Consider the following 13,598-nt stretch of genomic DNA (forward strand, 5'->3'; position numbering starts at 1 on the left):
TACCTCTTATGCTCACATCCAAATCATTTATATAAATGCCAAAAAGTAGAGGACCCAGCACCGATCCTTGTGGCACTCCACTGGTCACAGGCCTCCAGTCTGAAAAACAACCCTCCACCACCACCCTCTGTCTTCTACCTTTGAGCCAGTTCTGTATCCAAATGGCTAGTTCTCTCTGTATTCCATGTGATCTAACCTTGCTAATCAGTCTCCCATGGGGAACCTTGACGAACGCCTTACTGAAGTCCATACAAATCACATCTACCCCTCTGCCCTCATCAATCCTGTTTGTTACTTCTTCAAAAAAACTCAATCAAGTTTGTGAGACATGAATGTTGACTATCCCTAATCAGTCCTTGCCTTTCCCAATACATGTACATCCTGTCCCTCAGTATTTCATCCAACAACTTGCCCACCACTGACATCAGGCTCACTGGTCTGTAGTTCCCTGGCTTGTCCTTACCACCCTTCTTAAACAGTGACACCACGTTACCCAACCTCCAGTCTTCTGGCACCTCAACTCAGTTGACAGTCAGTGGTGTTACCACCACTGAAATCCCCACAATCAATATCCTGGGAGTTACTATTGACCAAAAACTCAACTGCAATCACCACATAAACACAGTGGCTATAAGAGCAAGTCAAAGGCTAGGAATACTGCAGCTAGTAACTCACCTCCCCAAAGCCTGTCCATCATCCAAGTCAAGAGTATGATGGAATATTACTCACTTGCCTGGATGATTGCAGCTCCAACAATATTTAAGAAGCCTCACACCATCCAGGACAAAGCAGCCCGCTTGCTTAGCACCACATCCACAAGCATCCATCCCCTCCTACATGGACACACAGTAGCGGCACAGTGTACTATCTAGAAAATCCACTGCAGAGATTCACGAAAGATTCTCAGAGAGCACCTTCAAAACCCATGACCATTTCCACCTAGAAGGACAAGAGCAGCAGATACATGGGAACACCATCACCTTAAAGTTCCCCTCCATGCAACTCACCAATTTGAATTGGAAGTATATCACTGTTCTTTACTGTCACTAAGTCAAATGCTGGAACTCCTTCCCTAAGGGCATTGTGGGTCAATCTATAACACATGGACTGCTGCGGTTCAAGAAGGCAGCTAACCACCACTTCCCCAAGGGTAACTAGGGATGGGCAAAAAACATGCTGGCCAGCCAGCATGCCCGTGTCCCACAAGACAATAAATAACAATGGCAATATCTTTGGAATAAGTGTGGTGACAGAGAAACTGGGAGAATAGAATGGATTCCTTGCAGGATTGTGAGGAAGTTTAGTTGTAGTAGCTGTGGACAACAGTGTGTTTGTAATAAGTATTAGAAAACATTCCATCCCCAGAAATGGAGAAAGAGAAGTCAAAGAAGGGAAAGGAAGAGTCAGAGATAGATCAGATGAGTTCAGAGCTAATTAGGAGCAAAATTGTTTAATCTTTCCAGTTCTGGACATTTGTAGAAAGCAGCACTAATACAGTCATCAAAGTGCTGGACAAAACAGTTGGTTGGGGGCTAGAGTAGGATTGAAACAAGGTGACTGGAACTTCTTTCAGTCTACTGCACTCTCAATGCTGCTCACAATGTAGTCTCTTATGCACTGGGGGAACCAAACACAGACTGGGTGACTGCCTTTGTGAAACACCTCCCCTTCAGTCCGCAAACATGACCCTAACATTCTGCTCACTCACCATTTTGATACACCACTTTTCTCTCATGCTAACGTTTCTGATGTGGGTTTGCTAGAATACTGCAGTGAAGCCCAAGACAGGTTGGAGGAACATCACCATATTTTTGATTCGGCATTTTGCTGCCTTTTAGACTCAATATCGAGTTCAACAACTTCAGACCATAAACTCTGTCCTCTATTTTGGTTAACCCCCATCCACAATCTCACTGTCTGCAAAGGCAAGTGATACAGACAACACAGAGCAATAATGTAGAGATTAGAAGTGAAATGATAAAAAAAATTTGTTTAATTATGTATTCTTGCTGTGCTTCAGGGATGCACAAAAGGTCACCACTCCAACGTAAAGCCTCCAGAGCCCCTGAAACCTGAAATTACATGTAACAAGGATGCAACAGATAACTCAAAGTCACAGTTTAATGCTGAGTATATCATCAAAGGTCCCAAGTCAGCAGAATCAATGAAGAAAGAAAGACCAAGGTACCATGGCTCTCTGTTTACACAGTAATTGCATTAAAACACAGTGACAATCCAGATAATGCCTGCTACACTCTCATTCAAAACCCAAAATTACAAGGACGAAAACTGCATTACAAATTGCCTGACCTCTACAAAACAAATCCAAAAGAGGCATTAATTTTAGGGCCCAATTTAGATAGACTGATAGATTTGGCTATTTATTTTATCATTTTGAATTTGACAACTATTTGCAGTAGATTGTCTATCTTGTCCTTTTATTCAAACATATTTATTCAGAAAACAGATTTGCCATATTGTTGCAAAAGGGAACATTCTTCTGAGATTAGTAAGGCACATTATTGGGACAGTGAAAATCTGAGATTGATAGATTTTTGTTCTTCAAATGTTATTGAGCTGAGTGGGAAGTAACAGTTGTACAGCTCAGCCATGATCTCATTGATTGACAGAATTGGCTCAAGAGCCTAAAAGCCTCACCTCTGTTCTTCTAGATTAACCTGGAAGTCATTGATGGAGCACAAGGGAGCTTTCCTTTATATCTAATGCATCCCAACATGCTGCATTTGGTGCATGATGGGGTAGTATTAGAGGCTTTATTTGCAATCTTAGATCACATGATAGTCCATACTCTGCTTCTAGCCCATACCGATTGGAACCTGTATAAGGGGGGGATGGGGGAAGAGGAGTTACTTTGCATTTGATTGTTTCTGTATTTTCCCTGAGAGCAGTGCTGTTGACCGTGAACTTTGAATAATATGGATTCATCTATTTACAATATAGATCTGAATAGCTGCCTGATGGATTGCTCTTGTTTATTGTTTTTATTCTGATAGTTCTAATGAACCAATGGTAAAACTGCCTCAGAAAGTCTCAAAGTCACTGCAGGAGTCCCTGGAAAAGCTCAACAAGGCAAGTCAGGAGAAAAGCACAACACCAGGTAAAAATACCGCAAAAACAGCAAACAGTAAATTTTATTTAAATAGCATCTTTAACATAGTAAGATGTCTCAAGGCATATCACAGGAATATTGTAAACCAACATTGACACAAGTCATGTATTGTGATATTAAAAATGACCATGAGCTGGATCATGGAGCTAGGTCAAAGGGATAATTGAGTGGAAGTAAGACAGTCAGAGAAGCTTAGGGGAGGAATTTTAGAACTTAAGGCCTAAGCAGCTGAAGCTGCAGATGCATATAATGGAGTGAATAAAATTGGGATTGTTGAAGAGAAGACCAGAATTAGAGGAACGTAGAAATCCCAGAGAATTGAAGAAATCTCCAAGTTATAAAGGGATGAGGGCATGGAGGGATTTAATAACAAGGATGTGATTCTTAAAATTGAGGCCTTGATTCACCAGTTTAAACAATTACTAAGGGCAGAAATTTCATACTCAATAATAGGGCAGGTTGGAGTCAGGTCAGAGACTTGAAATTCAAAACATCAGAAACAGAAACACAATTTGCACTTCACTGATTTTATCAGAGGAGGGTGGGGATAACCAAGCCACAAGTGGGATGTGGGTGGACTAGTGAAATGTTGTAATGAGGCTGCATGCCTTCATTTTAACAATATTTGGTTTTTTAAAAATGATATTCCCGCCTCAGGCAACTGACTGTGTGGAGTTTGCACGTTCTCCCCGTGTCTTCGTGGGTTTCCTCCGGGTGCTCCGGTTTCCTCCCACAGTCCAAAGATGTGCAAGTCAGGTGAATTGGCCATGCTAAATTGCCTGTAGTGTTAGGTAAGGGGTAAATGTAGGGGTATGGGTGGGTTGCACTTCGGCGGGGCGGTGTGGACTTATTGGGCCGAAGGGCCTGTTTCCACACTGTAAGTAATCTAATCTAATCTAATATCAACTGGATTTTCCAAGTACTGTGAAGCTGGCAGATGAAAGGAAGGGAGAAGGATTTAATCCATGGGGTAAGTGTCTTTACAGAACAGTTTGTGAGCCAGGAGGAGCAGGAGTGTTTCTGCAAGAACCCTAAAACCCATCCTTCCACCATTGTGCTTCCCTGCAACACTGTTGGACCCCTAAACACCATCTGCAACCATAGCTACTATTGGACGTCCCTAGCTGTACTTGAAAAGGACCATAAAAATCCCCCATCCATGATCAGGAATTCTCCAGTGATTGGGACGACCCTCTGAATGGAACACCATAGCCACAGTTGGTCCCTCCCCACCACTTTCTCCCACCCCTCCTTGTAAGTAGCAATTCTGATCCTACCTGTTACACAACCACTAACTCCTCCATTCCCCACTAAACCTACTTTTCCTTCTTTGATACAGCCTTGTGCCAAGATTTCCCCACATAAGCAACCTCCAACCTACCAATATTTGCGTACAGGAAGGAACTGAAAAAAAAAATTAAAAGGGGTATGCTCAGGAAACCTATTCGGATTTCTCTGACCTGAAAACATATATAGATTATGTCTCAGAACTAAAATCCAGGCCTGCAGATCTAATCCTGTTTTTTAAGATATTTCATTTATTAGGTATAGGCATTGCTACCAAGGACAGCATTTATTGTGCATCTTTAACTAACCTAAAGAAGGTGGTGATGCTTTCTTGAACTCCAGCCGTTTGTGTGGTGAAGGTGTCCTTGTTGCGGTGCTAGATCAGGAGTTCCAGTACGTAGATCCAGTGACAATGAATGAAGAGTTTGGGATGATGTGTAGCTTGGAGGGGAACTTGGGATGAAGGGTGTTCCAATGCAATTTTTTCCTGTGCCATTTTTGGTAGTGTATTGGTTTGAATGTTTCATGAAAATTCTGCCAGTAAGTTCTCATCGAGTCCAGTGAAGTGTAGTTCCTGTGCTACTGGAGCAGCAGAGATATAAAAAGTGCAAATAATTGCACTCAAATTTACATTTGGGCCTATAGCCAAAGAATTTCAGTGTTCTTTAAAGTAGATCAGCAGGTGGGGTGGGAGCTTAATCCAAGATAGAATAATCAAATGTTGGGTCTGGACAGGGTGGATTTGATGATCAGTAAGACTTTTACTTCTTCAGGTTTAATAGAAGATAAAAAGCTCAGATCATAATTATAAAATCAGACGATGAAGGTGAATTTTCTGAGATCTTGGTGAACATCAAGAAGTTCCTTCTGCTGATGTTTAATCATCCAAGGGAACACTATATAAGTCCAAAGCACCCTTCCTTTGTGTATATGTGCTGTTAGGAAGAAATGAGTTTGATATGCTAAATGGATTTTCATCTGTCCATCCTTTCTTGTGTTCATTGAATCCCTACAGTGTGGAAACAAGCCACACGGCCCAACAGGTCTACACCAACTCACCAAAGAGCATCCCACCCAGACTAACCTCCCCACCCCATCCTTGTAACTTTGCATTTCCCATGGCTAATCCACCTAATCTACACATCCCTGAACACTATGGGCAATTTAGCATGGCCAATCCACTTAACCTGTGCATTTTTGGACTGTGGGTGGAAACTAAGCATTTGGAGAAAACCCGGGCAGACAGAGGGAGAACATGCAAGCTCCATACAGACAGTTGCCCGATGCTGGAATTGAAGCCAGGTTTCTGACGGTGAGGCATCAGTGCTAACCACTAAGCAACCATGATATCCCTTATCTATTCAGTAAACATCATTACTAATCTAGGCCAAAAGACATCATCACAACACTGTTTAATAAAATTAAGTCTACAATATTGATCCACCACTTTTTGGAAACTAGATTGATTGACTATGTTGAAGATAATTGGAAGAGAGTCTCAGTGAGAACTAAACCTGTATTATTTCCTATTGCAGTGGAAGTACCCAGTAGTGAACTTAAAGTGGGCACTTCATGTAAACATGCTGGCTGTAAGAAGGTATGTTAAAATGTCGAATTCATTTTTAATTAACATTAGAGTTTGTTTCACATTTTTCTCCCCTTTGATGAAGACTTATTCCCTACTCTACTATCCCTGACTGAGAGTACAGATAAGTAATCTGCTCACAAGGTCTCTATCATCCACTTCTGAGGTGCTAGCCCAGCGAATAGCCCAGGTGGCAACTATTATTCCAATAGTTATTTTTATTGTGGCGAAACACTTGGAATTTTGCTTGGATATGTATCTACGATCTATTCATTCATAGCCATTACCTCTTATCACCTTCTTGGGCAGGTAGCATAGATGCTATGGGAATAGTAGCACAGTGGTTTTATTGTAAAATCCCTGCAGTGTGGAAGCAGGCCATTTGGCCCATCGCATCCACACCAACCCTCTGAACAGCATCCCACTCAGACCCACTCCCCTACTGTATAACTCTGCATTTCCAATGGCTAATCCCCCTCACCTATACATCCCTGGACACTATGGGGCAATTTATCATGTCAAACCATCTAACCTGCACATCTTTGGATTGTGGAAGGAAACCAGAGCACCCAAGGAAACCCAGAGAGATACGGGGAGAATGTGCAAACTCCACACAGTCACCTGAGGGTGTGATCGAACCTAAGTCCCTGGCGCTGTGAGGCAGCAATGCTAACCACTGAGCCACTGTGCCATCCAAATATATTATGAAATGAATGATACAGAGGCCTAGACAAATTCTGCAGAGAAATTAGTTCAAATCTTACTCCAGCTTCTGCAATGATGTAGCTTCAGTTAAGTACATCTAGAATTAAGTACATCTAGAATAAACAGTATCACAAGTACTGAATAGGTAGTTACTGCTTTGTTATAAATTTCCATCTGGTTCATTCTTATCTTTGCAGGAAGGAAAATCTGGTCCAGCCTGTATGTGACTGGAGACCCACAGTGAGGTGGTTAGCTCGTCACTGCTGTCTAGAATGATCTAACAAACCAGTCAGTTGTATTCAAGAACTTGTCAGGGGAAGTTAAGAAAGGACAATAATTACTGGTCTTGTCAGTAATGCCTGCATCCCATGAATAAGTAAAAATAACATTTAATGTATTAACACATTGCAGGAGTATTCTCAAACCAAGTTTGACATCGAAACATAAAAAGGGGTCATAAAACCGGTTACTAAAGAGAGTTTTGAAGGACGAGAGGGGGAGGTAGTTGATACCAAGAAATTGAAGGATGGAATTCCAGAGCTTAGAGCCTAATTGCCACGGGTCATTGAAATACTAACCAAGGGAAGATGCAGCGCTAGTCATATATCCTTTACTTCATCATGTTTTCTCTGTGTTACTTACGTTTCATTTTTCTCTGACAGACATTTCAAGGGCCAGATAGTGATCTGGAGACATGTAACTTTCATCCTGGAATTCCCATCTTCCATGAAGGGTGAGTTTATATTGTTGTAATAATAATAATAATAATAATAATCATCATCATCATCATTATCATCAACTCCTCTGCTTAAGCCAATGAAGTTTATATTTCTATATGATAATGAGTCTTTCAGTATCATGCCTTAATGACTGTTCATGATGTGCAAGACAATATATGCCATTAGATTAGTCGACTACAGTGGGCTAACAGCAGGACTAATTATTATTTTCTCTCCAAGACTCTCACATTCATTTAGCAGCAGAAATCAATGGATAACACTTAGATAAGAGAACCTTTGCTGATTTTCACTTCCTTAGCCCCAGGACATTCAGTCAGGTGTGGCATTGTCTTGCCCATCTCAGCTGTGGTTGGGGCTTGGACTCATCCTGATCTGTGTGGAATGCTACTGTGTGGTTAATTACCTCCTTAGCCATTGGGAGTTTCCTTCCCGTCAACTCTCTTCAATCCTATTTATTTTAATTTGTAAATGTTTTGTAGGAATGTCAGTGTCTGGGAGAAACAATATTCCAAAACATAGTTTTGAAACTTTCAAGAACAAAGCACAGGATAAAATGCAGGGGAAAGGATAACTTCAGCATTTCCAGTATTCTCATGCACTTGAAAGTAGTGCAAATTGGGGAATTAGGACTCTTGAGGTCTAATACCAGGGAAATTATATCACCACATTTACCCGTAAGTCTCACTGCTTAAAATAGCCACAACAGGTAGCAGCCCACTGGCAGAGTATGATGAGGGGACAACTTTGCCATGGCATGGTAGAGGTAACGTCACCATTGTCTTACCACACTGGCTTCTCTCTCATTACAGAGAGACAACAGATGGTAGTTTAACCTGAGCGTCACCACACCTTAGCTACGAGGTGAGTTTGAAAAGGGGAGTCGTTTGTGGTAACTTCAGCTGGGTCAGTTAGCTTGGTTGGCTGGACAGCTTGTTTGCGATACAGAGTAATGGATATACGGGATGCTTTTGATTGGAATGGAGAAAAGGAAAGTTGTTCCCAGAAGTGACGAGTTTAGAGGTAAGAAGGGCAATTATTTGGCAGGGCAGTGACAAACACAAAGTCTCCTTGCCTCTTAAATTCTAAGCAAGAAGGCTACAGACCACTTAAGGGCATCAGCCCCCGACTTCTAGGATTAACCCAGACACAAATGGGTCAGTCAATATAGCGTTCTTGATTGCTATTACTTTACAGGTGACCTGTCACTTTGGGATGGAAGCGTTCCCTCGAGGGACAGGACTTCAGATAGGGGATGTGTCTGCCATAAATCAGTCCTCTGCCCCTGTGACCCTCCCCCCCAAACTCAAGAACGCTCTTCTCCCCCTCTATTACAACTTTCACCTGGCTCCTCTGTCATCCTGGGACCTTGGGTCTGATCATCTGCCAGCAGCACAACCTCCTACTTGGTTCCGTTGAGCAAAACAGTGTCTGGTTTCTGTTTGCCTGGCAGTTCTTACTAGACAGGCTTTCCAACCCTGTCGTCTTGATTCCCTGGGCAGACCTACCAATGAACTTGCTACTGCCCGATCAGTGTGTGATTGGGGTGACCCTTCCCTAGAAGTGACAGCACAGATCACTCACTGACTCCAGCCAGCAAATGAGAGCCAGCCTCATGTAATTTCCCTACAATCGAATGAAGTGAATTATTAATGCTGGGATGATTATTGCAGGAAAAGTGAGAGCCAATACCATTCATGACTGCTCAGATACTGAAGCAGAGCATTGGCAGCACTGTGTGTGGACAGTGTTCAAGCCTGGGCTGATAAGTGGCAAGTAACACTTGTGCCACAAAATTGCCAAATAATGACCATTTCCAAAAAAAAATCAGTTTAGCCATCTATCTGACATTCAACAATGTTATTACCATCTTTGAATCCCCAGTATTAACATTGTGACTGGGTGAACCATTCTAATACAGAGGTGACAAGGGTGGCTGGCAGCAGGGAATTCTGTAATGAATACTAACTCCTGACTCTCCAAAGTTTGTCCAGAACCTATAAGGCACAATTCAGCAGTGTGACAGAGTACTGTCCAATTATTTGGTGAACATAGAATAGTACAGCACAGGAATAGGCCCTTTGGCCCATCATGTCTGTGCCAACCATGATACCTTTCTAAACTAATCCTATCTGCCTGCTTATGGTATTTATCTTTTTGTCCCCTGTCTCTTCATTAATCTGTCTAAATGCCTCTAAACATTGCTATTGTATCTGCTTCTCCCACCTCCCCTGGCAGTAAATTCTAGGCACTTACCATCATTGTAAAGTCCTCTGTGTAAAAAGCATTCCTCGCCCATTTCCTTTAAGCTCGCCTCCCCTCCCCCCTCCTTAAACCTATGCAACCTAATATTTGACATTTACATCCTGAGAAAATGACTCAGAATATCCACCCTGTCCATTCTTCTCATAATTTTATATACTTCTATCAGGTTGACCCTCAGCCTCTGACACGCCAGCAAAGACATGCAGGTTTGTCCAACTTCTCATGATAGTTGGCACACTCCTGGTAAACCTCTTTTGCACACCCTGTAGAGCCTCCACATCCTTCCTTAGTGTGGTGACCAGAACTACACACAATACTCCCAATATGGTCTAACTAAAGTTTTATACTTCATGACTTGCCAACGTTTATACTCAATGCCTGACTGATAAAGGCAAGCATGCCATATACCTTATTTACCACCTTATTCACTTGTGTCACCATTTTCAGGGAGCTATGGACTTGCAACCTAAGATCCCTCTGAACATTAAATGCTTCGAAGAGTCCTGCCATTTACTGTATATTTCCTCTTGAATTTGACCTTCCAAAACTCATGACCTCATACTTGTGCACATTAAACTCCATCTGTCATTTCTCTGCTCAACTTTCTAATTGATCTATATCCTGCTGCATCTTTTGACAACCTTCCTCACTATCCACAACTCCATTAATTTTTATGTCATCTACAAACTTACTAATCTGACCATTGACATTTTCATTCAAATCATTTATATAAACACACACACATTTTAAACAACAGAGGTCTCAGCACTGATCCTGGCAGAACACCACTGGTCACAGAGCTCTCGTCAGAAAAATCACTTCTCCACAACTTCCCTCTAGTCTCCTATAACCAAGCCAATTTACCAAGTTACCATATATTCCATGTTATTTAGCTTCTGGACCAGCATCCCATGAGGGTCCTTGTCAAATGCTTTAGTAAAATCCATGTAGACAACCTCCACTACCCTACCTTCATCATCATTCTTCATCACTTCGTCAAAAAGCTCCATCAAATTTGAGAGACAAGATCTGTCCCACACAAAGCCATGCTGACTATCCCTAATAAGTGCATTTGGAAAAGAATGGAAGTAATCCTGCCTCTAAGAATCTTCTCCAATAATTTTCCTATCACTGATGTAAAGCTCGCCAGCCTACAATTTCCTGGATTATTCCTGTTGCCTTTCTTAAACAAAGGAACAACATTGGCTATTCTCCAGTCTCCTGGGACCTCGCCTGTGGCTAAAGTGCATACAAAGATCTCTTTCAAGTCCCCAGCAATCCCCTCCTTTGATTCATTTAGGATGCGGGTATAGATCCAATCAGGCCCTAGAGACTTATCTACATTATTGTTTGAAAGACGCCCAAAGCCACCTCCTCCTTAATATCAACATACCCCTCTCTAATCTTCACTCACATTCTTCTCCTTGGTGAATACTGATGCAAACTACTCATTAAGAACCTCACCAATTTCCTCTGGCTCCTCACATAAATTCCCTCCTTTGTCCTTGAATGGACCTGCTCTTTTGCACCTAATATAAGCATAAAATGTTTTGGGATTCTCTTTAATCCTGTTTGCTAATGATATTTCATGGTCCCTTTTGGCCTTCTTAATTCCTTGTTTACATTCTTTCCTGCTCCCTTTATATTCCTCAAGGGTCTTGTCTGATTTCAGTTTTGTAAACCTTACATATGCTTCCTTTTTCTTTTTGACTAAGCTTTCAATATCTCTTATCACCCAATGTTCCCGAATCTTGCCATTCTTATCTTTCATTCTCATAGGGACATACTAGTCCTGAACTCTGATAACTGGCCTTCAAAACACTCCCACATGTCAGATGTGAATTTACGTTCAAACAGCCACTCCCAACTAATTTCTCCAGTTCCTGCCTAATACTGTCGTAATTGACCTTCCCCTAATTTAGTATTTTCACCTGAGGACCAATCTTATCCATAACTACTTTAAAACTTATGGAATTATGATCACTGTTCCCAAAATGCTCCCCTGACTGAGGAACACTCTGACTGAAGGCTGTCTCTCTTTGACTTGACTGAGAACAACACCCCTTAGATTTCGAGACATGGTCATTTGGTTGAAACACATCCAATCAGGCCCGAGAGACTTATCTGCATTATTGTTTGAAAGACACCCGAAGCCACCTTCTCCTTAATATCAACATACCCCTCTCTAATCTTCACCCACATGGTATACTGCTGGCACATGGTGTTAGTATGATATTGATCTATCACATTGACATAGGGCACTGTGTCCACATCCTTGACTGATCATTGCTGACAACTGTGTCAGGCTGCTTAGTTTCTGTTCAAGGTAGAAGTACTGTGAATTTTTAGCTGTGACTGAGGGGTTTAAGCAGAAAAAGGCAAGAGAAGGCAGAGATGCTGTTCGCATTCAACGAGGTGCAAAGTGGGTGATTGCTAAGAGAGCAAGTGAGGATCTCTGAAATGCACCCTGGTCTAGTCCCTAAAAGTGCTTGTCCCAGTGTGCTGGCAGCAGCATTACTTTGATAAGTGTCAATGCACTCCAAAGTGCAGAATTGAAGTGCTAAGCTATATTATGAATGGATGGGAGATATATCATGATGGTGCCGTGAAGCTGATACAGGTCCAATACCAATCTCTACGGATGGAGGCTGAGGGCAGCCATTACCCATCAATCATGACCTGAGATGTTGGTGACTGCTGTCCAAGATGGAGACCTGGCAGTGCTAGTGGTAAGCTGGAGCCACCACGTCCAACTCTGATTTTCACGTTAAGACTCGTTTCTGAAGAGTAGATGATAGATTGCGACTGTTACATGGGACGACACCAATAGCATTGACATTGGCAGTAGAGAAGTCAGTTTTGAGAATCTTGGCTTTGAAATTCCTTTGTTCTAGGTTCTTTTCATGGTCGCAGTCTGCCAACATTCAGGGTGAGAGAGTCACTATTACATTTCTTTGCCTGGAGTGTAGGGATGTTTAATGGCTGTTCTCAGGCTGTGGCCTTGACAATGCATTAGTACATCAGGGTCCAACGCACACAGAGTGGAGGTTCCATTTGGTCTTTAACACGGTTTATTGTATATTCCTGGAAGGGTAAAACATATCTGCAGGATATGTTTTCCTGCTGCGAGTGAGGTGGGTTGGCAGTATTTCATTATCTCTTCATTTTATCTCTCCATTTGAAGATTCCCTGACTCTCCATGTGTGGAATTCCATGGGTCCACACAGAACTCTGCCAGACAGTTATTGAATTTACATCCTCAGTCATCTTTTGGCTGTACCAGTCATTTTTAAAATAAAAAGCACTTGGGAATTAAAAGGTCAATTCATACTTAAGTACTTTGCAGTTCTGATCCATCATCAAGACATAAGATGTAATGTCAGAGAGAGATATTGGAACTCAGCATGATAGTAAGGAATATATTTGCTGAATGTTTTTTCTCAGCAGATTGAATGGTCAGATGTACTGCACAAGAGGAGTGGGCTTGTTATACCAAATACAATAGCATTTCTATGTTTTATTTTCTAATAGAATGAAATATTGGAGTTGCTGTAAGATAAAGACCACAGAGTTTGAAGAGTTTATTGAACAGCCTGGCTGCATCAAGGGCAAGCATCTTTGGACCAAGAAAGAAGCAGTAAGTGCCATGTGGAATCCTATCGTTGTGATACAATCAGCAATTACAATGGTCCTGTTTTGGCATAATTTTGAGCTTGTAGTTTAAATCCACTCTGGCAACTACAAAGATTTTGGGTAATTTTAGCTTATTTTTTCATATGCCATCCTGAGATAAAATATTTTCAGAGATATAAAGTAAACCAAGAGATTAAGGATGGAAAGATGATTGTCTGTAGTAAACCCAAGAAAGGTAAAGAGATTCGAATCAGAC

General features: G+C 41.7%; 1 protein-coding gene across 1 annotated transcript in view; it reads left to right on the top strand.

Annotated features, from left to right (window-relative positions):
- LOC122557268 (cysteine and histidine-rich domain-containing protein 1-like) overlaps window positions 1-13,598 on the top strand; it is a 53,252-nt gene that overhangs the window by 21,814 nt on the left and 17,840 nt on the right. Inside the window, exons 5-9 of the mRNA XM_043704788.1 lie at window positions 2,021-2,184; window positions 3,015-3,118; window positions 5,953-6,014; window positions 7,370-7,440; window positions 13,241-13,346. Coding sequence (XP_043560723.1) covers window positions 2,021-2,184; window positions 3,015-3,118; window positions 5,953-6,014; window positions 7,370-7,440; window positions 13,241-13,346 — 507 coding nt within the window. The remainder of the gene's footprint in view (window positions 1-2,020; window positions 2,185-3,014; window positions 3,119-5,952; window positions 6,015-7,369; window positions 7,441-13,240; window positions 13,347-13,598) is intronic.

This window comes from Chiloscyllium plagiosum, chromosome 15, assembly GCF_004010195.1.
Source record: "Chiloscyllium plagiosum isolate BGI_BamShark_2017 chromosome 15, ASM401019v2, whole genome shotgun sequence".
NCBI classification, from domain to species: Eukaryota; Metazoa; Chordata; class Chondrichthyes; order Orectolobiformes; family Hemiscylliidae; genus Chiloscyllium; species Chiloscyllium plagiosum.